Source organism: Ambystoma mexicanum, chromosome 7q (assembly GCF_040938575.1).
Source record: "Ambystoma mexicanum isolate Mex_15411 chromosome 7q, UKY_AmexF1_1, whole genome shotgun sequence".
In the NCBI taxonomy this organism is placed as follows: domain Eukaryota; kingdom Metazoa; phylum Chordata; class Amphibia; order Caudata; family Ambystomatidae; genus Ambystoma; species Ambystoma mexicanum.
Window position 1 is genome coordinate 1,091,082,373 of NC_090941.1, and position 24,701 is coordinate 1,091,107,073.

At 46.0% G+C, this 24,701-nt stretch overlaps 1 protein-coding gene across 1 annotated transcript in view; it reads left to right on the plus strand.

Moving 5' to 3' along the window:
- LOC138528195 (transient receptor potential cation channel subfamily M member 2-like) overlaps window positions 1–24,701 on the plus strand; it is a 679,103-nt gene that overhangs the window by 321,627 nt on the left and 332,775 nt on the right. Inside the window, exon 9 of the mRNA XM_069639648.1 lies at window positions 219–321. Within this exon, the coding sequence (XP_069495749.1) occupies window positions 219–321 (103 nt within the window). The remainder of the gene's footprint in view (window positions 1–218; window positions 322–24,701) is intronic.

Sequence of the window (24,701 nt, forward strand, 5' to 3'; positions counted from 1 at the left end):
CTTCCACAACCATGGCCATTGTGACCTGAAGAAGCCACTGACTCTCGATATTTCTAGCCTTTTATCTTATGACTCAATGTTCCTCTTTATATAGCTGTGTGGTTGGTCTGGCGGGTTGGTGTGCGTGGTGCTTAAGGGCTACAGCCCATCCACCTCATAGTGCAAGAGACTAGGATGAGTTCTCCTTCACCTTAAACCTCTGTCTTTCCTTTTCTAAGATCCAGGACATTGTGCGCATGAGCCAGCTGCTCACCATCTTCCGGGAGGACAAGGATGGGGCTCAGGACGTGGACGTGGCCATTCTCCAGGCTCTCCTGAAAGGTGAGGCCATGGTCGGGAAAAGTGACTGGTGAGGTGAGACGTGGATCTCCGGGGAAGAGATTCAAGGAACTCAAAGGATTGTGCTTCCATTAGTGTTTGAATGCCCTGTGCTGCAGGTATTGCATTATCGTTTGCCAAAGCATTATCAGTGCCCTGCTCAGGAGCCCTGAGAGTTTGGCAATGCCTCATTGGCTGGCCCAGACGGTTGGCTGCTGACATGCCCTGCTCATAGAGGCTGGGACCAGCAAGGGCAATTCAGGGTTAACCAGGTCTGGACTATAACTTCTTTGCTCAATTCCTAGGTCTGTTTTAGTTGACTATTCTCAGTTATGAGCACTGTTGAAGAGGGTTTGGACTCCGTCTTTTCCCCCACTCAAAATCAGTGGCAACAAAAGACGTGGTGGAACCGTGACCCTGGTGGGGACAAGGCCTACACACCAGTTGAAAGTTTGGGGGTGGAGCGGGTGGTCCACAACAGGCAGTGCCCCGCCTTTATTCTTCATTTTTTCTCTGTTCCATCAGAACAGATTTCACTTTAGATGTAACTATTATGAGCCAGTGGGAAGGCCCATTCTTGGGTTATTCCAAAAAGTAAACCAGTCTCACTTCCGAGATGAACTAATAGTTTGCATTTCAATGTGTATCCAGTCCCCACATCATGTTCACCTCATACCCCCCGCCTCCTAAACCTGGCCAAGAAGAGGGATGGAGTCATCTCAACTAAGTTGTATAACAGGAGCAAATAGATGCTGTGGTATGAGGAGCAAAATAGATGCCATGTTTTGGAGGTTTGGAAGGGAACAGCAGACCTGCTCAATTTGCTTTGAGAAAAGTAAACCTAACATGCCCACCAAGTCCTGCAGGTCTTTTAAATGGACATTCAGTTAACTGTGGGATATAGCCTCTGAATGCTGAACATGGCAGACAAATTAATTGTACTCCATTAAAAAAACAAAGATGAGCGGTGTGGCAGTAAAGCTAAGGAGAAAAGAATTTGATTGAAGATGACATAGAAAGCTAAAATGGTAGAATAGCCGCTCAGGAAGCCAAATCAGAGGAAGCTTTGATTCCTGCTCCTACTGGCAGATAGAGCCTTCATTACAAGCCTCTTGACTGGATACTGACACAGTGGCATCTTCTCGAGGGATGTTGATGACTCTATTCTGCATGTGGGTGTAAATGTGGGAGGTAATCGGAAGAGCACCCAGCTTGATGCAGCAACAGAAACACAAGTTCACTTTTAGTTTGCATTAAAAGGCGTACAGCAAGGTTGGCTACAGAGGTAACTATTGCACTATGTAAGACCATATTTATCTTACTGTACTCACTTTTGATCACCCTATAACTTCACTTTCAGGGAAATAACAATCAAAAATACTTGGAGTTTGAAACGTTTTGCACTTAATCAAAGAAAGTTGGGGCGGGACCTGGTGGCTTTCCTTTATCTACGCAAATAAGCAACAGCAAATTATTAAACATCATAAGTATATGCAAATGCAATTACAGCCAAAGACCAACAAAAAGGGAGTCTGCAAGCACAGCCAGGATAGGGCAATGTCAGAACTACTTTAGTGACTTTTTCCTAGTTCACAGGTGAAAAGGATGAGCCATTTGGCTAAATTCCAACTCTTCTTTTCTATGACTCTTTAGAAGAGGTATTCAACATTGGCTATTGAGCCTTATCACCCTCAAGGGCATCTTCCCAAAAGTACTTCTCTATCTGGCCCCGGAAGTGATCACACACTTTATGACAAAAATGATGGAGGAGCTGGTTGGGACGTCATGGAAGGAACATCTACTCTTCCAGAACATGTGGGGGTGAGCTGCCATTTACTTACACTGGCAGAGTGTGGTTCATTGGGGAGGGAGCTAGAGCTTTTTAGGTGGCTGGTGCAGTTGATGTTTTACTTTCCCGGCCTTTGGGTAGTGACCTGAACCAGCTGCATGCTGTCTTTGGTTTCTTGAGCCTCATAATAAAAGAGAGGCCCTTTGGCATGTGCTCTGTTAGAGGACTGATAATAGGACAGTACCCCACATACTTACACCATGTCACACCTTAAACCAACATCAGCCTGCACACCATCCCACACAGGGGCATGCACACACCACACCATCATGCACAGCAACGCTCAGCCCTTTCACTGCCCCAGAGGCAATGATCACACCATCTACTAAGCACAATCCCATAGCCACATCTCACCCACCACAGAAACCCACCCCACTCAGCCTCACAGCAGTCGAAGTACCCTTGCACTTACCTCCACTGTCTTGCATGTGCCTCATTGGCCACGCATCCTCCTCCTTGATTATGTATCATCCCCTGTGGCCACGTACCATCCCCTAAAACACCCAACACCCCCTGCAGACACCCATCAAATCCCTTGGCCTTCATTGCCACGTGCAGCCTTCCAGCACACCCCACAGCCAAGCATCACACCCTCCAGCCTCACAGCATACCCCTAAGGCAAGCATCACACCCTTCAGCCTCTCAGTACCCCTCTCAGGCAAGCATCACACCCTTCAGCCTCCCAGCACACCCCTCAGGCAAGTTGCACTCCCTTCAGCCTCCTAGAACACCCCTCAGGCAAGCTTCACACCCCTGAGCCTCCCAGCACACCCCTAAACCAGGCATCACAGCCCCTAGCCTCCCAGCACACCCCTCATCAAAGCATCACACCCTTCAGCCTCCCAGCACACCCCTCAGGCAAGTTACACTCCCTTCAGCCTCCTAGAACACCCCTCAGGCAAGCATCACACCGCTGGGCCTCCCAGCACACCCCTAAACCAGGCATCACAGCCCCTAGCCTCCCAGCGCACCCCTCATCAAAGCATCATACCCTTCAGCCTCCCAGCACACCTATCAGGCAAGCATCGCACCCTTCAGCCTCCCAGCACACCTCACAGGCAAGTATTGTACCCTTCATCCTCCCAGCACACCCCTCAGCCACACATCACACCCTAAGCCTCTCATCACCCCCATGGTCAAAGATCAATCATGTAGTCAGAAATCTCCCCCACATCCACATACCTCCTTCCACAGTCTTGCATTTGCCTCCACAGCCAGTCATCACTCTTGTGACAGACTCAACAAAAATGATGACATAAAGCACTCCTTGTAGTTCAGGAATTATATTTTGTTATGGGTTGTCTTAAAAATACAAAGGAGGTCTATATGCATGGTTCTTCTCCACTTATGTTTTTAATTGCACATTTGTGGTCTGCTTTAGGAGTTCTGACTCCCTTCTCAGTATGTTATGAAGGCGACTAGAAGTATTCTTTATGATAGAAGTTGGTCCAAATTTATTTGGATGCACGTTCAAGTGGCGTGAGAATGTATCCATCATATCTGCTCTTCCCCCATACCTGTGGTGTGAAATGGGACCTAATGAGTTCCCTGTTTTTGTCCTGACGAAGGTTGCTTTACTGAATGGACACGATATTTGAAGTCCATTATTGACAACCGAAACACGTGTCGACCAGAATATCTGTTGGAACAATTATATACAGATTGAGTTACCTGAGAACAGGCAGAGGGAAACTAAAATTGTTTACATTTAAGATTGTTTATAGTGACCTAGTGTAAAAGGTCAATTATGTATGTATTGGACGAAATGTATGTAGATGAATGTGAGTGAATGAACGGTGGGGAAAAGCGATGTGAGCCTAATAAGAATATTTTTCTGTGGTAAAATGTGTCATGTAATATGTAATATTATTTTTTCATTGAATATTTATTTGAAAAATAAAAAGGAACATAGATTTGAAACAAAACATTTATTGATATATGAAAAACGATAAATGAGTGCGATCTGTCATCCTCTATTTATTGGTCCAGTTTGCTGTTTTTTTATATGTTATGTTTACCTGCAGCATCACTTTCCCAGTATGCTGCAGGAGTTCTGGCTCCTGGTCTCAGCATGTTATGCTTTCTTATAGCTTCACTTTCTCAATATGCTTCAGGAGTTCCGACTCCTGGTCGAGGCATTTTATGTTTACCTATAGCTTCACTTTCCCAATATGCCTCAGGAGTTCTGACTCCCGGTCTCGGCATGTTATGTTTACCTATAGCTTCACTTTCTCATTATGCTACAGGAATTCTGACTCCTGGTCTCGGCATGTTATGTTTACCTATAGCTTCACTTTCTCATTATGCTACAGGAATTCTGACTCCTGGTCTCGGCATGTTATGTTTACCTATAGCTTCACTTTCTCATTATGCTACAGGAATTCTGACTCCTGGTCTCAGCATTTTATGTTTACCTATAGCTTCACTTTCCCAATATGCTTCAGGAGTTCTGACTCCTGGTCTCAGCATGTTATGTTTACCTATAGCTTCACTTTCTCATTATGCTACAGGAATTCTGACTCCTGGTCTCGGCATGTTATGTTTACCTATAGCTTCACTTTCTCATTATGCTACAGGAATTCTGACTCCTGGTCTCAGCATTTTATGTTTACCTATTGCTTCACTTTCCAAATATGCTTCAGGAGTTCTGACTCCCGGTCTCGGCATGTTATGTTTACCTATAGCTTCACTTTCTCATTATGCTTCAGGAGTTCTGACTCATGGTCTCAGGATTTTATGTTTACCTATAGCTTCACTTTCCCAATATGCTTCAGGAGTTCTGACTCCCGGTCTCAGCATGTTATGCTTTCTTATAGCTTCACTTTCTCATTATGCTTCAGGAGTTCCGACTCCTGGTCTCAGCATGTTATGCTTTCTTATAGCTTCACTTTCTTATAGCTTCAGGAGTTATTAGCTCTGAAGTCCCTTAACGGGCCCCGTCCATAACACCTGGTAAAACCAGGCGTTAAGGAAGGGACCCGCTAAGGGACCTCGGAATAGGGCGCAAAGGGATTACCGGCATCAATGTCCTTAACGGTGCCCGGTATCCCTTTGCGCCCACCTCGTAATGAGGCCCAATGTGTAGTACATTTGTGCCATAAAATTAAAGGAATGGTTCGCCCAAAAAATGTTATTGCCCAAAAAGATGGGCAATAATAAAGCAAATATACTCGTACTTTTTTCTTTAAAGTTCCTATGTAAAATTTTGAGCAATTCAAGCTCAAAAATTGGAAAAGCAAGCACATGGGCACATCCATTTTGTGAAATGGATGCCCGCCTGTGCTGGCTTTTGCTTTTGCGGCACTAGTGAAGGAAAAGCCAGCCAGCTGTAGTAAACAAAAGCTACCACTGGGAGGCTTTTCCTTCATTGGTGCCGGGACTCGGAGGACGCGGACCGGAGACTACAGGCAGAAAAGCTGCAGCTGAATCTCAGTAAGTGCTATTTTTTTTTTTTTTTTAATAAGCACTAGCTGCGTTTTTTTTTCTAAGTTTTCCGGGCTGGAGGAGCCCGGAAAACTTAGAAATAAAACAGCAGCTTTAAAAATGTTGTATTTATGTTTGCGGTAGCTTTTGAAGCTACCGCAAACATAAATACAACGTTATTGTGTTTGAAAACGCTGCGGTTTTTCTTTCTAGGTTTCTCAGGCTCCTCCGAGCCAAACACCATGTACACTTCAAAGTGATCTTACGCCATGGGGCCATTGAACACATGACCTCCACAGACCCCGTGTATCCAGGCAGGATCCCCTGAAGCAGGCCGTGCCCCTGCAATCCACATAAGACCACGACATACACACGTCATTCATTCACATACACACCCTCTTCTAATTCTTTATAAACCACTTGATATTTATCATGAGAACATCTTTGAGCACTGCAAGTCAACTCGTGAATGTGCTACCTGAGAAACTCTGTCACCACTGGGAATCTGCTCGTCATCATGCTACCTGAGAACTTCTGTGACCACTGCGAGTTAACTTGTTGTCGTGCTAGCTGTGAACATCTCCCTGTTCTCCTGCCACTAACTACCCTGCTTGCTGAATCTAACTGTTGGTCAAGGTAAGGGCATGTCTCCTAATCATATCTCTTTGATCTCGAAATTTCGATATATTTCGAACGAACGTACCCAGTAGTGTTATGTTCACTCGTCTCATTGCCATTGACTTGAGTTTAATTTCTTATGTTATCGATATAACAATTGTCATCAGTGTCATTTGTCATTGAATTGCATGTCTATAATATAAGCATGTTTCCTTTTGATGCACGATAGTACATTCAAGGGACGAGTAACATGTTCTGATTTTCGTTACATCAATGAATGGTTTATGAAAGTTATCCTATAGTACAGCCGGCCACGCTACACTGGTTTTGCGGTGGTGACCAAAACATACTTTGCTTAGAAGAATGTATGCTATAACTCCTTCTTTCTCATGTTTTAATGAAAAGTCATTTTCGAATAATGTTGACCTTTTTTTTTTGCAGAATTTCCAACAATGCCTGCATGTGTGATTTTCGGTTGCCCTTCTAAGACCCATGAGAAATCTGAAGGCACTACAATGCATGTATTCCCAAAGACTATACATCGAATAAGAGAATAGGTCAGATATTGCGGCTATGCGCCGGCAGAGTTTGAAAGTAGAGTCAAACAAGTCTTGCATGACAAGAGGTGTGATCGATACCGCATCTGCAGCCTGCACTTTACCCCGAATATGTACGACCCATCCATGTACACAAAGAAGAATCAACTCAGAACAACTCGAAAATTGGTCCCAAATGCAATTCCAACTGTATTCGTTCACATGCCGCCTCAGGTGAGTCACGGTTCCGGATTTAGCTGTAGCCCTTGGGGTAGTGAACAGGTAACTAAATGGACGGATTGGTGTTTTAGGTGTAAATCTCCCTTATAATACTTTTCATATTTACAAGATTGTATTGCTTTTTGAATAAAGAGCATTTTGCTAAACATCTGGCCTTGGTTTTAGAAGCCTCATAGAAAATTGATTTATGGGCACAGACAACTATGCTATAGTGTCCTTTGAAATAAGCATAATGTTTTCGTAATCTGTCTCCATGCATGCCAATTTTTAAGATTAGCATTTCTAAATCAACTAATATTTTCCCTTTACATTACAACTCCATGACTATGCACTGAATATGAAGGAACAAGATTCAGCGTCCATGTCTTGCCTGGAGTCAACAACCACTTCGAGCGCGTATCAGGTAGTCTTACTTAGCTATTCAGTTCTGGAATTGTTTTATGCATGGAATTTGAGATTATCTGATCATATTTACGTATCATGTCATTCGTTTTTACAATGTTTCATTAGTGGTTTGCTATTGATATGTACCAATGTCTGCGTCACAATGTGTGTGTTCAATTTCAATTTTTTCATTCATACTACTACAAGTACTTTGTTACAGGTAGATGTTGAAGCTTCGATTACAATTACATCATCCATTGTAGTTGATCCAGAATCAGAGGTATGCGTACTGACAGTTCCCTCTAATGAGATAATCTCATCATATTTACATATCGTGTCGTTCCTTTACACACTGTTCTTTCGTGCTTTTTTTTTATAGATATGTACCATTGTCTGTCACATTGTGTGTTAAATTTCAAATGTTTTCATCCATACTAAAACAAGGACTGTGTTACAGGTAGATGCTGATGTTTCGACTACAATTACATTATCCCTTGTAGTTGATCCAGAGCCAGAGGTATGCGTACTGACGGTTCCCTCGCATGAAAGAAAGTTGGTCCTAGATCTGATACTATTAGACAGTGACAATATTAGAAACAAGCAGTTTTTGCAAATTGCTTTATTGCAACATTTCGAAGAGTGTGCTTCGCACAGTCAACTTTGATCGAGTAAACTAGCCATCAGTCAAGTGAAATTCCAAATGTATATTTTGACTAAATGACGTACACGATGTACCAGTTTATCTGTGTAAGCAATTTGTGCAAAGGAATAATTTGATTTCTAATACAAATAACTTATTTTAAATGGATACTCTTTTCTAGGGATGTATACAAGATCCAGATATAGAAGAGGAGGCACGTGGATCCGAGTCGGTGGACCAGCTTGCTGTTGCTGATGTTACAGTAAAGAAGGTTTCAACAAAAAGCAAGAAAGAGAAGGTAATTTATAAACAATTTAATTTTTAAACAGTGTTTTGTGCTGGGGCCTGCATAATATGCTTTTTTTAAATGTAAATTGTCCAATACTGTATGATGGATTTACATTGAACATCTTTTTCCAACCTGTCTTCTAGTTGCCCGGTGGTGTACGGACTATGCAGACACAGACAGCGACATAAATGAGGGATGCTGCTTGCCAAACTGATTACACCATGGAGCAACTACTAATCGAGGCGCAGCGTGTTCATACTCGAAATGCATTTGCCCAATGGCCAGAAAATGAATTTAATGTGACCGTCGAATCCAGCAAAGTGTTTTTGGACCATTGCTACAATGCGACTGCTCCACCTGATGAAGATGAAACTGAATGTATTGAAGATGCTTTTGAATTAGTCGCAGACCACTTGACATAATCGACACCAGCCAAAAAAGGGCCTCCCAAAAATCAATCGACATTGATGATTTCTCTGATTCACGTACAAGTAACAGACGCTGGAATGACAGAGACTGAAGCATCAATACAATTGACCGAGGAACTAAAGAAACTACAGTATGTCCAGTTTGGCCGATACGTCAACCACAGTTCAGTCAGAAACAACATTAATGCAGGATAACAGTCTAATAAAGGAGGCCAAATACATAGTATTCGACTGCAGCTTGATGGAGATTATAAAGATGCTGAAATGTGTGCATTCAGTGAGATGGGAAATATGTGGGAAGCCATTGGTGAATGTGACTCGTGTATCACAAGACAGTAACCTCAAAATACATGCCACCTGTGATATGTTCCATGAAAAATGTTGTTGGTCCGCTCAACCAATGCTGGGGAAACTGCGAGCTGGCAATCTACTGTGTGCAGCAGCTTTACTTTTCAGTGGCTCTAGTCTCATTAAGTTGTCCAGTTTCTGTCAATTTGTGGGACTGCTTTTCATTTCTAAAACACAGTACTACAAACATCAACGTCAATATCTATTCCCTGCCATTAGTGAAGCTTGGAAAATTGAACAATTTTCAATTCAGAGTACATTCTCCAAAAAACGGTTCAGGCTAGCTGGTGATGGACAGTGTGACAGCCCCAGATTTTCAGCATACTACTGCACATACCACTTTCAGGACATGGAAAGTAACAAAATTGTGAGTTTGGTGGTCGTGCAGGTGTCCGAATGTAAATCCTCAGTGGCCATGGAGAAACTTTTTTTTTTTTAAATCACTGGAAGATGTCCAATCGAGGGGAATGCAAATCGACCTCATAGCCAAGGAATGACACGTTTCAATAGCCAAGACAATGAGAGAGCAGTTTCCAAATATTCGCCATCAATTTGATGTATGGCACGTTGCCAAATCCATCAATAAAAAATCTCAGCTGCAGGGAAAAACAAAGGTTAGGAAAGTATTTCACATGGGTCCCAGTCTTTCAGCAACCATCTTTGGTGGAGCTCCGAAACTTGTGGTGGGTCTGTGGAAATTCTGCTAGAAAAATGTGAACATGACGACCCTTTGTCCCTGGAGCAGGAACGGAAGAAGTTGTTGATTCCATATTCACCTCAACACAAAGCCCTTGAGAAGACATTACTAGCGGTATTAGCGCATAACGAGAATGTAGGCCGTGAACAATCGAGGACTGCGGGAAACCTTGGGATGCTTCGCTACACTATGGCCTTTACGAAAAGAAGCAAAAAATGGGTGGTCAAGCCAGTATACGAGGAAATGGAATTTGATTTTGTGAAAGATCTTATTATTAATTGTTTGGAGATGCATAATCACGGAATTGCGTGTGATTTTGTTCCGAGTACACATACATTGCCACAGTGCCCTGTCCACCTAAAGCAGAGCTTGTGGAACAGTTCAAATCCAGGTACAAATGATTACCATCTTTTTTTTATCAACAATGTTTTTATGAAGTGTTCAAATAAAGCATCCAATTTGTCTTTTGAAATGTATCCTCTTTGTTATTTTTTCAACTAGTGCCATTTTTACAATTGCCATACAATGTAACACTGCTTTCACAGTTCACCGTTACGCCGAGCTACTGTGGGACCTTCAATGATCGTGGGACGGCCAGATGGATAACAATGTGAAAGAAACTTTGTATGCATTCACCTGGGTTATCTACTTTAGATTGGAACATATTCCTTGTTCAAGTGTTCCATGCTTCAATCCCCTCTCGCCTTTCATGATTTCCCTTCTGTAGCACTCTGAGCCACACTGCTGTTTCTGCCAATGCCTGTCATTTTAAGTCTACCCACCAAGTTTCCAGTCTGGGACCCTCAGTCGATTTCCATGCCATGGCAATCCAGTGTTTTGCTAGTATGCAGATTAGATCTTTCATTTTGGCAAAGTGGGCGTTTGGTCTCCCTCCCCTAGCGAACAATCCCAGCAGATAATACTCTGCGGGCCATGTCTGCATCTGAATAATCGGAAACCCCCAACGCATATGCATCAAGTCCGCTCCTTCCTGGGCGCATCTTGTGCAAACCTGGACTTTTGTTCCAGCTATGAGTGACAACCTGTGTGGGCTCATGTATGCTCTGTGAGTGACATATAATTGGGTCAGTTTAAATGTATTATTTCTAGAAACTACTTTCGTGTAAAGCAGAGTTCTCTTCCACTCGGAGTCTGTCAGCCCTCTCCCAATGTCTGTCTCCCACTTATGGCGCACCTTGAGTTCCGTTTCCCCCACCTTGTTCAAAAACAGCTCATAGAGTCTGGAGACCATGTGCCCCCTTCAGATACATCCTACATGGTGTCTGGTGTCACGTTAAACCCTACTTCATCTTGTGGATCAGACCATCTCCTCCTAATTCTTCTGATCATGCCATAGGAAATGACCTTCGACAATGCCATGTTTATCGAACAGGGTCTGGAAGGTTATCAGTTCGCTATCTCTCACAAGGTCCGCGATAGTGGCCACTACGCTATCTTCCCAGTGTCTCCTTTACTACGCGTGTGCGCCCTGTTGTTCGCCTATTATTGCTGTCAGGGGGGACGAGGTGCACCGAACAGGGATCTGGGCTGCTTAGGTGTCTTCAGGTTCTGTGCCATATATGTTTGCCTAACTCCAGCAACTGGGAAGGTCGCTGCAAGGCGAGCTCTTTTACCCACAATACTTTCTTCCGAAAGTATTGGTTCAACTGTGGTTGTAGCAGTAAGGTTTCCAGGGAGGTCTTGTCCTCAGCCATCGCACCACATGTTGCAACTGCCCTGCCAAGTAGTAGTTTTCGAAGTGGGGCACCTTCATCCCACCCTCGGCATAGTCCCTCTGCAGAGTACTCAGGACAAATCAGTTTCTGCCTCCATCCCACAGGAATTGTCCTGCTCATTCAGTTTTCGGAAGAAGAGTGTCAGTATATTGTACTGCACTTTTGTAAAGCAGTATAGGAGCCTGGGGGGGGGGGGTGTACGACCATCTTCAGGAGAGCCGCTCTCCATGTGACTCCTAGGGGGGCAGCCTTCTCCAGACCTTCATGGAGCTGGCCACACCATCTGCAGATTTCTGCGTATTGCTCTTATTGGAGATTTCCGGGTCGTGCCGTATTGCAATCCGCAGGTAGCGAAAGGTCTGCGTCTGCCATTTGCGGCCTAACGGGCACTTTTTGCTCTCCAACTCATCTGACATCCAGCAAATGTGGTAGGTTGTCCTCTGGCCTGTTTACATACAGTAGCATACCATCCGCATACAGGGAAATCGGGTGCACCACTCCATCCAAAGCTATTCCTGCCTCTGCATATTCCTTTCTGAGAAACACAGCCAGTGGTTCTATAGCCAGGATATACAGCATTGGTGACAGTGGGCAGCCCTGTTTTGTTCCCTTTTGCACCTCCCATGCTTCGAAGCTCTGCCTGCCTGTCTTCACCCTGGCTACGGGCGCTGTGTAGACAGTTTGACCCATCGTAAGAAGATGTTCCCTATGCCACAATGTGCCAGGGCCGTTAGCAGCCAGTCCCAATAAACAGTCAAAGGCTTTGACTGCATCCAATGATGCAACTGCGCATTCATCCGACAGGTGGTCAGGGCTATCTATTACATGGTGTAGCCTTTGCAGATTCCATGTGGCGTTTTGCCATGGGACATACCCTGTTTGGTCAGTGTGTATTAAGTCTCCTATTACCCTCTTTAATATATTTGCTAGGACCGCCGTCAGGATCTTGCAATCCTGGTTTACCATGGAGAGGGGCCTATATGATCCACACCTCTGTGGTGCTTTGTATGGTTTGAGGCTAGGTATAATGGTGGCTTCTCTCAGACTATTGGGTAGTGCTCCTGTGAAGACACTCAGCAATTTGGGTGCCAGTATGTCTATATATGTTTTGTCGTACTCTCCTTGGAGTCCATCTGGTCCTGGGGTTTTGGAAGTAGGCAGCTCTCTTATAACTTCACTTATTCCTCTAGCGCCAGTGGTGCATCGAGCTCGTCTGTCTGGTCCTCCCTGAGTTTCGGCAAGTCTATATGGGAAAATGCCTCATTCATGTCACTCCTACTCCCTTTTGCCTCATCTGCATACAAGGATTTCTAAAAGTCGGAGAACACCTCGATGATCTCTAACGGAGTCCTGACCAAGTTCCCTTGTGCATCAGTAATGGTGCTGATCCCCTCTCCATGTTCCTCACGTCTGCATAGCCACGCCACAAGTCACTCGTTTTTAGTGCATTTTTCAAAGTCCAGGCATTCCCGTTTTTTCCGCCCCCCATGTATTCCTGTCTAAATTTCATCAGCCGCCCTGATTCAACTGATGTTTCTTTTCCTGCGCCTTATACTTTTGCTATTTCATTTTTGAGATCCTCTAGGGCCTTGAGTGTTTCTTTTTTTAGGCCTCCCATTATTCCTATAGCTTTCCCTAGCATGACCACTTTGAATTCGTCCCAAACCGTACTCCTTTGTTCAACTCTGTGTTGATGGTAAAGTATTCCAAATGTCCACCAGTCCCAAATATCGTAACGGGCCTCTGAGGGTTTTGGTTGGCTGCGCCAGCTTTTTGTATTTGGTGTCTGACCTGTCCAGCATCAGATTTAGTGTGCAGTTAGTCTCCTTCCCATACCCATATTGCCTGCCTGTACATAGACAGCCTTGCATATGATAATCTAAAGAAGACTAGGGTCATGGTTTGCAGCAAATGTATTTATAAAGCGTATGTATTTTACCTCTATGTTTTCCCACCGTCCATGTACAACGGCCATTCTCACCTCATTGTCCTTTTTGAACTTGGCACAATCCAAACAAGGACTCCCCTTGCATACGCCGAGAAGGGTGAGCCGTATAGTTTGCACCACCCCATTTCTTTGCGAGTGTGCCCTGGCTCTCTTCCGTAAGGGGTGTTTCGAGGGGATTGTGTCCTCCGACGTATTCCACATCTATGACAGTAATCACCACAGCTGTGCTGCTTAGGAAAAATGTTCGGCGTCTGCGTCCTGCGTCAATGAAGTCGACACGCTGTCCCTTGAGGGCCTCCGGCGAGCGCCGACATCACCGGATGTTATATGTAGGACGCACGACGCCGGTAGCCTCAGTTCCGTTTTTTTCTGCGAACGTGTTCGCTTTGGAACCTCGGCGCGCCTCGGTTCTTCTCCTGTTGAATCGGTTCTTCTAACTTGGTTATTGTGAAAAATGTCTTTGTCTTCTACCCCGCGGTCGGGCTTCAAGAAGTGTCGTGACTGTGGTTCCAAGATGTCCTTGACGGACTCGCACGACATCTGCCTTGGTGCCTCGGTGAGAGCCACGCCACCAATGACTGCGATGAATGCCAGTCCTTGACATCGAAGACCTTGCGGGAGCGGAAGAAGAAGTTGTCTGTAGGTAGGGTTTCCAAGCACCGTAAGTCGAAATCCGCTGGGCTTTCGACCAACGATTCGAGGGGTGACTCTCCGCATCGGCGTGAGTCCAGGGGGTCTTGTTTTCGGAGTGTGTCCCGCCATTCCTCTGCCTCTTCTAGACACTCTCAGAAGCGCCGTCACCGGTCGCCTTCCCCGTCCTCGTCCAAGGCTCACCCAGACGGCGGGTGGCTTGTCCCAACAAGCATTTATCACCGGCGGAATGGGACGCCGGTGTCGATGTCATTGGCGCCTCGCTCGATGTCGACGCCGATTCCATCGACGTCCTCAACGCCTTTTGAAGAGTCTCTCCCACTGTGCAGAGAGGCGATGCAGCTCTGGTTCTGAGCCATCCAGCAGGAAATTTCGATCTCTGAAGTTCATCTGGCTGGAGACAAAAACGCGGTGGCGGACACTCTGAGCAGGCAGAGCACGGTCTCTCACGAGTGGGAGCTGGCTTAGGAAGTTCTTTTGGAGATCTTCGCCCTTTGGAGGACCCCTGAAGTGGATCTCTTTGCCACCAGTGTCAACCGGAAGTGCGAAAGATTCTGCTCGCTGGAATTTCCTCCAAGAGGAGCCTTAGGGGACGCGTTCGTAGTGGAGTGGTCCTTCCCACTGCTGTGCGTTCTTCCTCCAGTCCCCATCATTCTGCAAGTGTTGCGGATGTTACGGAGGTTCGGTTCCCAAATGATCCTCATTGCTCCGGTGTGGGCCAGGAGAGCGTGGTACCTGGACCTTCTCGACATGTCCATCTGCCCTCCACGCCGTCTTCCCTACTGAGACGATCAGCTCTCATGGGAGGGGAGGTTGGGTTATCCATCCAGAGGTCAAGTCTCTCAGCCTTCATGCTTGGCATCTGAAAGGCTGAGGTATAAGGATTGGGACTTCGCTGAAGACATGATGGAGGTGTTGCTTTCGGATAGAAGGCCCCCAACAAAATCCCTGTACCGTTGCCGTTGGAGAAAGTTCTGCAACTGGTGCAGGGTACAGAATGTGGATCCTTTTCAGTGTTCAATTCCTGTGGTTCTGTCTTTTTTGCTTTCATTAGCCCACAAGGGCCTGCCAGCGGGTACCATTAAGGGTTACCTGGCGGCTCTGTGCATATTTAAGCGCTCGTCCGAGGAGTGTTCTTATTTTAAGATTCCTTTGATTTCTCAGTTTCTGAAAGGGCTAACTAATGTGTGTCCTCCGTCACCTTTCCAGGTGCCCAGTTGGGATTTGGACTTTGTTTTAAAGTTCCTGGTGGGAGCTTCGTTTGAGCCCTTATATTCTTGTCCATTGAGACTGTTGTCCTTTAAGACTGTATTTTTAGTTGAGGTTACTTCCGCTCGCAGAGTGAGTGAGTTGCAGGCACTATCCGCCAAGCCACCTTTCACGGTGTTCCATAAGGACAGGGTTGGCTTTAGGGTTCGTCCTTCTTTTCTTCCAAAGGTTGTGTCAGAATTTCATTTGAAGCAGAAGGTAGTTCTTCCGGCGTTCTATCCTCCTCCGCATCGTGGTAAGGAAGAGGAGAGGCTCCATAGGTTGGATCCTAGGAGAGCTTTAAGTTTTTACATCTCACACATGTCCCGGGTCAGAGTGGACGATCAGCTATTTTTAGGATACGCTTGAAGGCGTTTGGGTCAAGCTGTTTCTAAGCAGACCTTTGTCCTTTGTCCTGTTGGATCATCTTGACAATCTCTGAATGCTACCGTCTGGCGGATAAGGACCCTCCGGTGGGCTTACGGGCTCATTCTACTAGGGGTGTGGCTGCCTCCACTGCTCTGCAGAGGGGTGTTCCCATTAGTGATATTTGTGAAGCAGCCACATGAGCCTCTATCCATACTTTTTTAAAACGATACTCCCTGGATTCTATCCATGGGCAAGATTTGGCCTTTGGCAAGGTGGTCCTCTATTCTGCAATTTGATTGGGCATTCTAATTTTCTAAATTCTTTTCCCACCTCCATACGTTGGTACTGCTTTGGGAGTATGTCATAGATGTGGAATACATCGGAGGACACAGTCCCCTCAAAGAACAAGTTACTTTCTTACCTGCTAACGTTCTTTCGATGGGATGTTCCTCCGACGTATTCCACATCGCACCCTCCCAGCCTGCCCCTCTTCAGAATTTCTTATGCGATTGCAGCTTAAGTTTCCGCAAGGCTTTCTGTGGTCCTACTCGCAGAAGATTGGTGCCACACGTTCTGGGAAAAAACTACAACAGGCGTTGTGGGTCCTACCTATAACATCCAGTGATGTCAGCGCTCGGCGAGGCCCTCGAGGGACAGCGTATCAACGTCATCGACGCAGGACACAGATGCCGAAAATCTTCTTGGAGCAGCACAGCTGTGGTGATTGCTGTCATAGATGTGGAATACGTTGGAGGAACATCCCATTGAAAGAACGTTACCAGGTAAGAAAGTAACTTGTTCTTCTTGGGGCATTGCTACTTGGATGACCTTAGCGGACAGGTAGGTATGTATTCGCAGCCTCTCTATATAACTGTTCAGACCCCTCATATTCCAGGTGATTATATTAACCACTTAAGATATCGGGAGTCTGGGCCTCTTGACTCCCATTGCCCCATCAGTTCGGCAAGTGTTGCTACATGCATACTTATGCCCATCTCTGATCTGGGCCATGACATGCCTTTATGTTTATCATGACGTGGTCTGATTTCTCCTCTAGTCATCTCCCCTTGATGGTCCCATTCACTCTTACATTCAGCAACTTTGCATTGTCTGTCCGTTCGTGTTTATGGTTCCAATTGTCTAATAACCAAACAGTCCCCCGATACCTTCCCCTATGTGCCCCATTCTCCTCCTCCCTTCGCCCTCCCTATCCCACTGGTAACTCCCCAAACCAGTGCCAAACCAAACAGTGGCCCAGTGTTAATATTCTCGCTTGGGCCAAGCTGCTTCTCTCGCTCCAGTCTCTCCTCCCATCGGCACGCGTGCGGCAGCTCGACGTCTCAAAACTGACATCCAAAGTTTTCAAGTGGTGTTCGCAGCCGCTTCCCGAGCAACCGTCTAGTGGCACCTGCTCTTGCTGCAATGTTTCAGTTTCCACGTACCCGCATTATCCTCATTATGTCCTCCACCCTCATGTGTGCTTCAGTTCTTGGGGCCTGCATCTAATTGTGCCAGAGTCAATCTGCTATGGTGCATCGCCATTTCTTTGTGGGAGCTGTGATATCCCTTGTGTGTCCATCCAAGCCTGCACTTTTTCCATGTCGTCAAAGAAGTGCAATCTCTTCTTGTGCAATAATTTCAGTTTAGCAGGGTAGTTTAACATGTAGTGCAAGTTCCCCCTTCTCAGTCGCTCCTTTACCGGGCCAACTGTGCTCTTTGTTGTTAGAATAGGGTGATATAATCAGGGTATGTTGCCCATTTCGAGGCTCCTCTCTTAATGATTCCCTCCTTTTCTAGAAAAGGCAAGGACTTTTTCTCTATCTTTATGGTTTAGTATTTTGGCTATTATGAGTCTCGGATGGGTACCCGGCTGGTGTCTCTTCCTTAGCGATCTGTGTGCTCTCTTCACCGTAAATCCTTGAGACAGCATGCCTGGACCCACTTCTTGTAGCAGCATGTTTTCTACGCACTCTGTGGGGTCTCTCTTCTTCTCCCTCGGGGAGTCCAAGTATCCTTATGTTATTCCTGCGGGCTGTTCCTACTGCCTCTTCTACGCGTTGTTCCAGAGCCTTCACCTTTTCTCTCAGTTCTTCTCTTTTGGTCCGGGTGCTGGCTATGTTCATTGTATTATCTTGCACTTGCTGTTCTGCTGTGCCCACATGGTCTGCAAGTGCTCTTACAATGGTTTTGTACTCCAACTCTGTCTTGAGCGATGCTATAGCTGCACAGATTGGGCCCTCTTCGTGCATGGTCACCTGCTGTGTTGAGGCTGACCTTGATTTTTCTCCCTGCTGATTCGCATTGGTGTCCCCCTTTTGTGCATAAGCTTCCATGACAGTTTGCTTGGCCTTTCCTTTTTTGCCTGCCAATTGTATTCAGTGTGTGTGCGAGGCTCCCAGGCCACTGTATTTCTGTCGCTCTTTGATTAGCTTGGGGTGATTTCCTTCAGTGCAATTTCAGCTCTTTGCATGTGAGTCTTAGTGTCAACCTCTCTCCTGCTCAGTGTGAACTCACACTCTGCACTCCTATAGTTGTTAGTCTTCAATACCCTTGCACCTGTGCCAGATTGCTTATGCGATCTTATTCAGTGGTTGGACCAGTTGCATACCACAGAGACTCCCGCTAGCCTCTTTGCGCTGCCTCCGGACTCTTCCCTCAGCAGCTAACGCGGGCAGTGGTCCACAGGCCATGGACCTTTTCAGTGTGTGGATGGGGCCAGGGTAATGTATTAAATTGTGCGTATGTGGTGGGGGAGTTACAATCAGTCTACCGTTTGTCTCCTCCCTGATGCACTCTGTATTCTGGTCTTCCCAGCACCCGCGGGGCTACCGCCACTCCTCCTCATCCCCTATTGTTCTTGCCCACAGGCTAGGAGCGTTCTCCTGCTTGCCCGCTGTCTCAGTAGACTTGGCCTTCAGCCCTCAGCTGTCCACAAAACTGTGTTTTGCACCCTGCGGGGGCTCTGACACCCCACGATCTCTCGCTTCCTTCATTGCACTTGCTGCCTTTGCCTTTTCTTTCTGTGAGGCGTGTTGTTTGGGTCTCTGTGGGGTTGCACTCTTTCTTGCCAGCAGAACTTCACTTAGTCTGCTGCAGGTTCTTCGCAGCGATCGTCCACAAGAGCTTGTCCCTCTTCGCTGCTTTTGTGAGTGGGCATGCAGCCTCCTAAGTGCAGAGGTCGCCTGTTGCGTGGTTTCTGCTCCAGAATCCCTCTATTCTCTGTCCCTCGGGCCGCAGTTGTCCTGCTTGATTTTCAGTGCATCTGAGACACACGGCTCTTCCTCCTCGGCCAGGACCTCTCGAGCCACAAAACTTTGTCTGGTAGCTCCTGATTGATTCCGGTCCCCAATTCTTCTTTCATTCCAGCGTGTGGACGGATGGAAAGCTTATCTTTTGGTGATCTTATAGGAGCTAATAGAAGGCTCTTCTTTATTGCATGGCTGCTGCACACGCCCTCCGAACTCCCTCCTCCTCTCCCTCCACCTCATAGAGCACCAATTCTCCTTCAGGAAGGCCAATTAAACCCCTGCGACCTGAAACCCTTCTGCCACCTCTCACCCACACGCAATGGCCTGCAGCAATTAATCCTCCATGCGTAACTGCTCTATCTTTGTTCTGGGCCCTGCTCCCGTCCTCTCATTCATCCTCTCCCCTTGTGCCATGGCCCTACTGCATCAGTGTGGCCAAGGTATGGCGCCTGAGGAGTCTTGGGGCGTCCAGCCCTCCACACTTGGAAGAACTCCAAAATTGGCTAGATATTACACCTGCATGGGTTGGAGGCTGGGCATCATTTAACACTGGGCCGATTCCTGACCAGTGGGCTATGCGTTGCACCTAGATGGATTTGGGGATGGACTATTGTGTTGCATTGGGATTGTTTAGGAATGGACAATGTATTACCCTTTAATGCATTTTAGGGGTGGGGGATTTGACTCTGCACCTGAATTGTCGTCATGGAGGTAATGCATTGCAATTGGACGGACTTGTGAGTGGGCAGAGTATCGCACTTAGATGAACACTGAGGATCGACAATATACTTCACTTAGATTGAATCATGAGGGCGGGAAATGTGTTGCACCTGGATGGATCTGGGGTTATACAATGTGTTTAATTTGTATTCTATAGGGGTGGGCAATGTAATCGTGTTTAAGGAATGTGGGGAGGGCTTTCTGTCTGCACCTGAACTGTCTGATGGGGTAGTGCATTGCAGTTTTGCGGACTTGAGAGTGGTGTGAGGAGCAAGGAATGAGACACAGATACAGAGATTTCTGATTGTGGTTACAAACTTGTATTTGAAATATTAAAGCGTTGGAAAATGCCTCACCACCCCTATTCTAGGAGGCATTTCCCTACCTCAAACAAAACTAATGGTCTGTCCTCTGTCAAGATGTCCAAATCAAAATGTCCTGTGTCCGAAATCCTATTCTAGCCCTCACATTGTAAAAATAACTCTTAAAGTGCTAAAGGTTATGGGCCTCATTACAAGGTTGGAGGTAGCTTTGCAAAACCGGCAAGGCTACATCCAAACTTGCAAGAAAGTCCGGCACCCATAAATGGGCAATTACCGGGGTATTCCGGCCCCGTCGGATCCGGTTATTGCCCTTTCGCAGGTGCTGTAATTGGGTGATTCCCATTTGAGCCACATAGGGCTCAAATGGGAATGGGGATACCTGTAGCACCAGCAAGGTGCATAACGGTGCCTGTGCTACAGGCATGCTGTGCTTGCGGGTGCTTTTCATTCCACCAGGTCAGACCGGGCAGAATGAAAGGCACCCGCAAGCACAACTCAGAGTTTTCCGGTCCTGATACAACGGTACTGGCAAGCTTACAGGTACCGTTGTATCCGGACCGGCAAGCTCGTAATGAGGCCAAACGTCTTTTGCCGTGATAGTGCACAAATGTTCAAGTTCAAAAGAAAGCTGTAACTACAACACAAAAGTTCCCAATGGATAGTGTTCCTAGTTTCAGGTAAGTACTCCCTTCCCCAGGTTCCTCTTCATCAATACAACAGTTCAACAAGACAGTCAAAGTTCTTTATAGCCCAAGAAGATAACTTCATCCTTTTGGCGTTGCACTCCACTCCAGGGGAAATGTCTCCTTTCCGCAGGTCTGTTCAAACAATTCAAAATCCTAAAGGCATGAGTCTTACTTTGGATTCTTTGTGCAACAAAACAACTTGAATGCAAAACAACTTATATGCGGGTCTCAACCTCGCAGGCCACCTGGTATATTCCCCAGCCAGTTTTTTCTCCACATTCAATGCAATTTCACTTATAAGCTTTTTTTCGCCTGGTGTATTTTCCTGTCAGGCCTTTCTCATGTGGTTCACTTCACACACTTGCAAACTTGATTTTCCCTGGTATACTCTCCTTCCAAGACTTTCTTGAACAGTCCACTTTATAAACGTGCAAACTTGACTTCTGGTATTATTCCTTTTGCCATATCTGGTTTCAAATCCCTTTTCATTCACTTCACTGGCTCTTATCTGACCTTGATAGCATTGTTGAAGTGCCCTGGTGTTGCAGCTTCCATTCTCAGGATTCACCAGCTTTTGGTGGCGTGCTCTGGTCTTCTCACAGTCAGTGTGAACCAATGCTCCGGTGTCCCATCTCTGCTTCTTGGGGTCACTGGTTTCCCATAGTGGCTTCCACGTCCTTTGCGGCTCCTGTTCCGCGGTTTAGCCCTTCTCAATGTTCAGGCAGCACTGGTGCTGCTTCTCAGTTCCTGTAGCTGCCAGGAAGACTTCCCTTCTTTTCCTATTACAGTCCCAGCGTGGCGAACCCACTCCAGCAGTCCTCCTCCTTCCGCCGTTTCCCCTGAGCCTCCAGGCTCCAGTCTTCTCTGCGGGTCACCAGTCCCTCGGTCAGCACCAGGACGACAAAGCTTCTCCAAACAGCGTCTCCCGCTTCCATGTTGGTCAGGGTTTTTAAATGTCCCAGCACCTATCATAGCTCACAACCACTGAAGCGTATCCTGGGCTTCTCTGCTTCACCGATCCTCATTGTTCCATTCAGCATCCCCGTCCTAGTGTTTCTATATAAATGGGAATGATAGGCGGTCTTTGGCATTCTCTTCACAGAATATTAAAAGATGTCATCAATAGGTTTTATGGGTGGTTGAAGGGGACTGTCTCAGTACACCATACAGGCAGAAGTGGATATCCCTAAAAGGGAAAGGGGAAAAGCATTTTCATCCAATGATGCCGGGTCATCCCCAGAGCGTCGTCTCCCTCCATGTCGTCCTCCCTCATATAGACGCCCCCAGGGTCTGATCAGGTGTCCCATGGTCACATGAGGAAAGACTACCTCCAGGAAAAGAGTGAATACATGATCAGATTCATCACAGTGGGCAGCGTATCGCACTCAGATTAACACTTAGGGCATGCTATTTATGGCACATATAAAATATAGAACATGTGAAGGATAACTGATGTTTTGCACTTGGAGGAGTTGTTATGGTGACTGTAGTGTTGCACTCAGATGGATTTGGAGTGTGGGCAATGTATTGCACTTTGAGGATACGAAGTCTATGACACTATGTATTCATAACTGTCTATTGCGTGTAATACAGGTTTTGGCAGAATGCAGCCTTTAAGATCAATTCGGATTTCTAGGAAGTATCACTACATGATAGCCGAATGCATAGAGAATGATGCAACCTTATATTTTAATCCAGATGTTAGAATTTTGCGGAATGTACTGATTCCGTTATGTATAACCACTTCATTTTTTCCCCTCACACCTCGCATCTATGGAATTAGCTGAATGCAAGGCCACATTTCCGCATGCATCTGCTTTCACACACAACTCGAATGACACTTTGCACAATACATCTTCCATAAGAACGCAGCTACCTTTCACAACAAAAAACGGAACTGTAGCTACACACAATTGTCTATTCTCTTGCACACCATCTTCAAGTTCTTTCCCTAGTGTACCTCTTCAACCCATCAACATGCAGGTTAGACGTGGTTGGCTAGTAGGGACATGGCCACTTGCATAACCGCCAAGGGCCAGTATGTACGCATGCATAATAGCACCAACAAATCTCCCATCCTTTAGACTTTGGTATCTCCGAGGGCGTTCAACATACAGCGCATTGGGATAATACCCACAGTGAAAGGTGCTATACAAATGATGAAATTAAATTAAACACTTGTGTATAGGCACCTTATAAATGCTGTATCTTATCATAAATAAAATATATGTACATCTATATTTGTCAAACCTATAATGAAGTGGTTAAAATAAAAGGACTTTTGAAGGCACCTGCAATATATTCTTTCAAAAATCTAGGATACCAGGGGTAAAAATACAATGGGGTACCAAATAATTTAAGGCAGAAAAATCGGTCTGGCAACTATTTATCTATGGCCTACAGTTAATGAAGGATGAAAATACAGTGGGGAAACCATTAATTAATGATGGGATATCATAGTTGCGCAGCGTCTCTTAACTGGGCTTTGATCGGCCGGAGGCTCTTGGCTAGGCGTTGTGGCTGGCCAGGTCTTGGGCATTGGGTACCACAGAAAATAAACAAATAGGCATCACTGTTTGCCTTGGCCCTACACCGGCTGGCCAGGCAAGGCTGTCCTGGGAGAGTTTAAATGAAACTGGCTCTGACCCAAAGAGTCCCCAATCTGTTAGCGGGGAGGATAGGAGCTGTAGTGGGGAAAGGGAGAGTGGACTAAAAAGGACCGCTGGAGAGGCCCTGACCATGTATAGAAGATTGGACGGAGGACTTGATTAAATGAATGGAGGATGAATGGATGTGTTGATGAGCGCATTTGTTTAAATGGTGCTGGATCTCATTGACTGAATGGGTGTGATCAAATGTATGTATGGCTGTATTGTGCTGCACATGACAACACCATCCGGCTTTGCTTTGACTTGGATATGCTGCGAAGGTTTAGGGTGTGGGCGTTGGTACAGTGACAAGTCACAGACTTGTTCTGGGAGGTGGGACAAACTGAACAGGACTGTGTGGGGGGTATGTTGGAAACTGAGACAAGTTGCACATGGTTGGTGTGCATGGGGAGGAGGGGCACCTACAACATGGGGTGGTTGTATGTGTGGAGAAGTCAGTTTGTGTGGGGGGAATGCCGCAGATGGTTGGACATGTGGGAGATGGGCCTTCTACTGTGTGCAGTTTTTGAGAAAAAGATGGTTAAAAATCAAACAATTTACAATTGATTATGAATGGTAAGCGCGTGAAATATTCCAATAGATTCCAGGTTACAAACAGAGCACAGGAGCATTTTACAGCATTTCTATGATGTCTATGCCCAACAATATAAGCCAGCATTGATTTTCATGATGCTGTGCCCACAATATATGCCAGCATTCCCACAGTAAAACATGTTCATAAGGCTACACCCTTTCATGATGCCTTTGTACACAATGAGGCCAGTATGGGCCTGTTAAACATGTCCTCATGCTGGCTGTGCTCAAATGAATGCTGGCATGCCACACTGAAGTATATGTTCATGATGTCTGTGTCAACAATGTATGCCAACATGCCTGGCCTTCTAAAACATGCTCATGCTAGCTATACCCAAATGTATGCCAACATGCCACTGTAAAGTATATATTCATGATGCCTCCTACAACAATAATGCCAACATGGTCCTATAAATCTATATATGCCAACATACCACTCCGGAAATGATTATGCTGCTGATTTGAGATCTGCCAACTGTTCCATACTAAAGTATTTTTTGGCCTTACGGATTTCGGCACTGTAGATATGATATTGCTGGGTGTAGGTTGTTTTGGGGTATTAGGTAAGCCCACCACCTATGTTCAAGGGAGTGGTTGTGTGATTTGAGAGATTTGAGAAGGGGGGTGAACCACCTGGGCAAGAGGCCTTGTCTGGAGTGGGTAGGTCTGAATGGGGTGAGAGGTGGGATAGCATCCCGTGGGCTTTTCCCTCTCTAACTCAGGCATTACTAAATCCCAAAATGCTCACGAGAGATTGTTA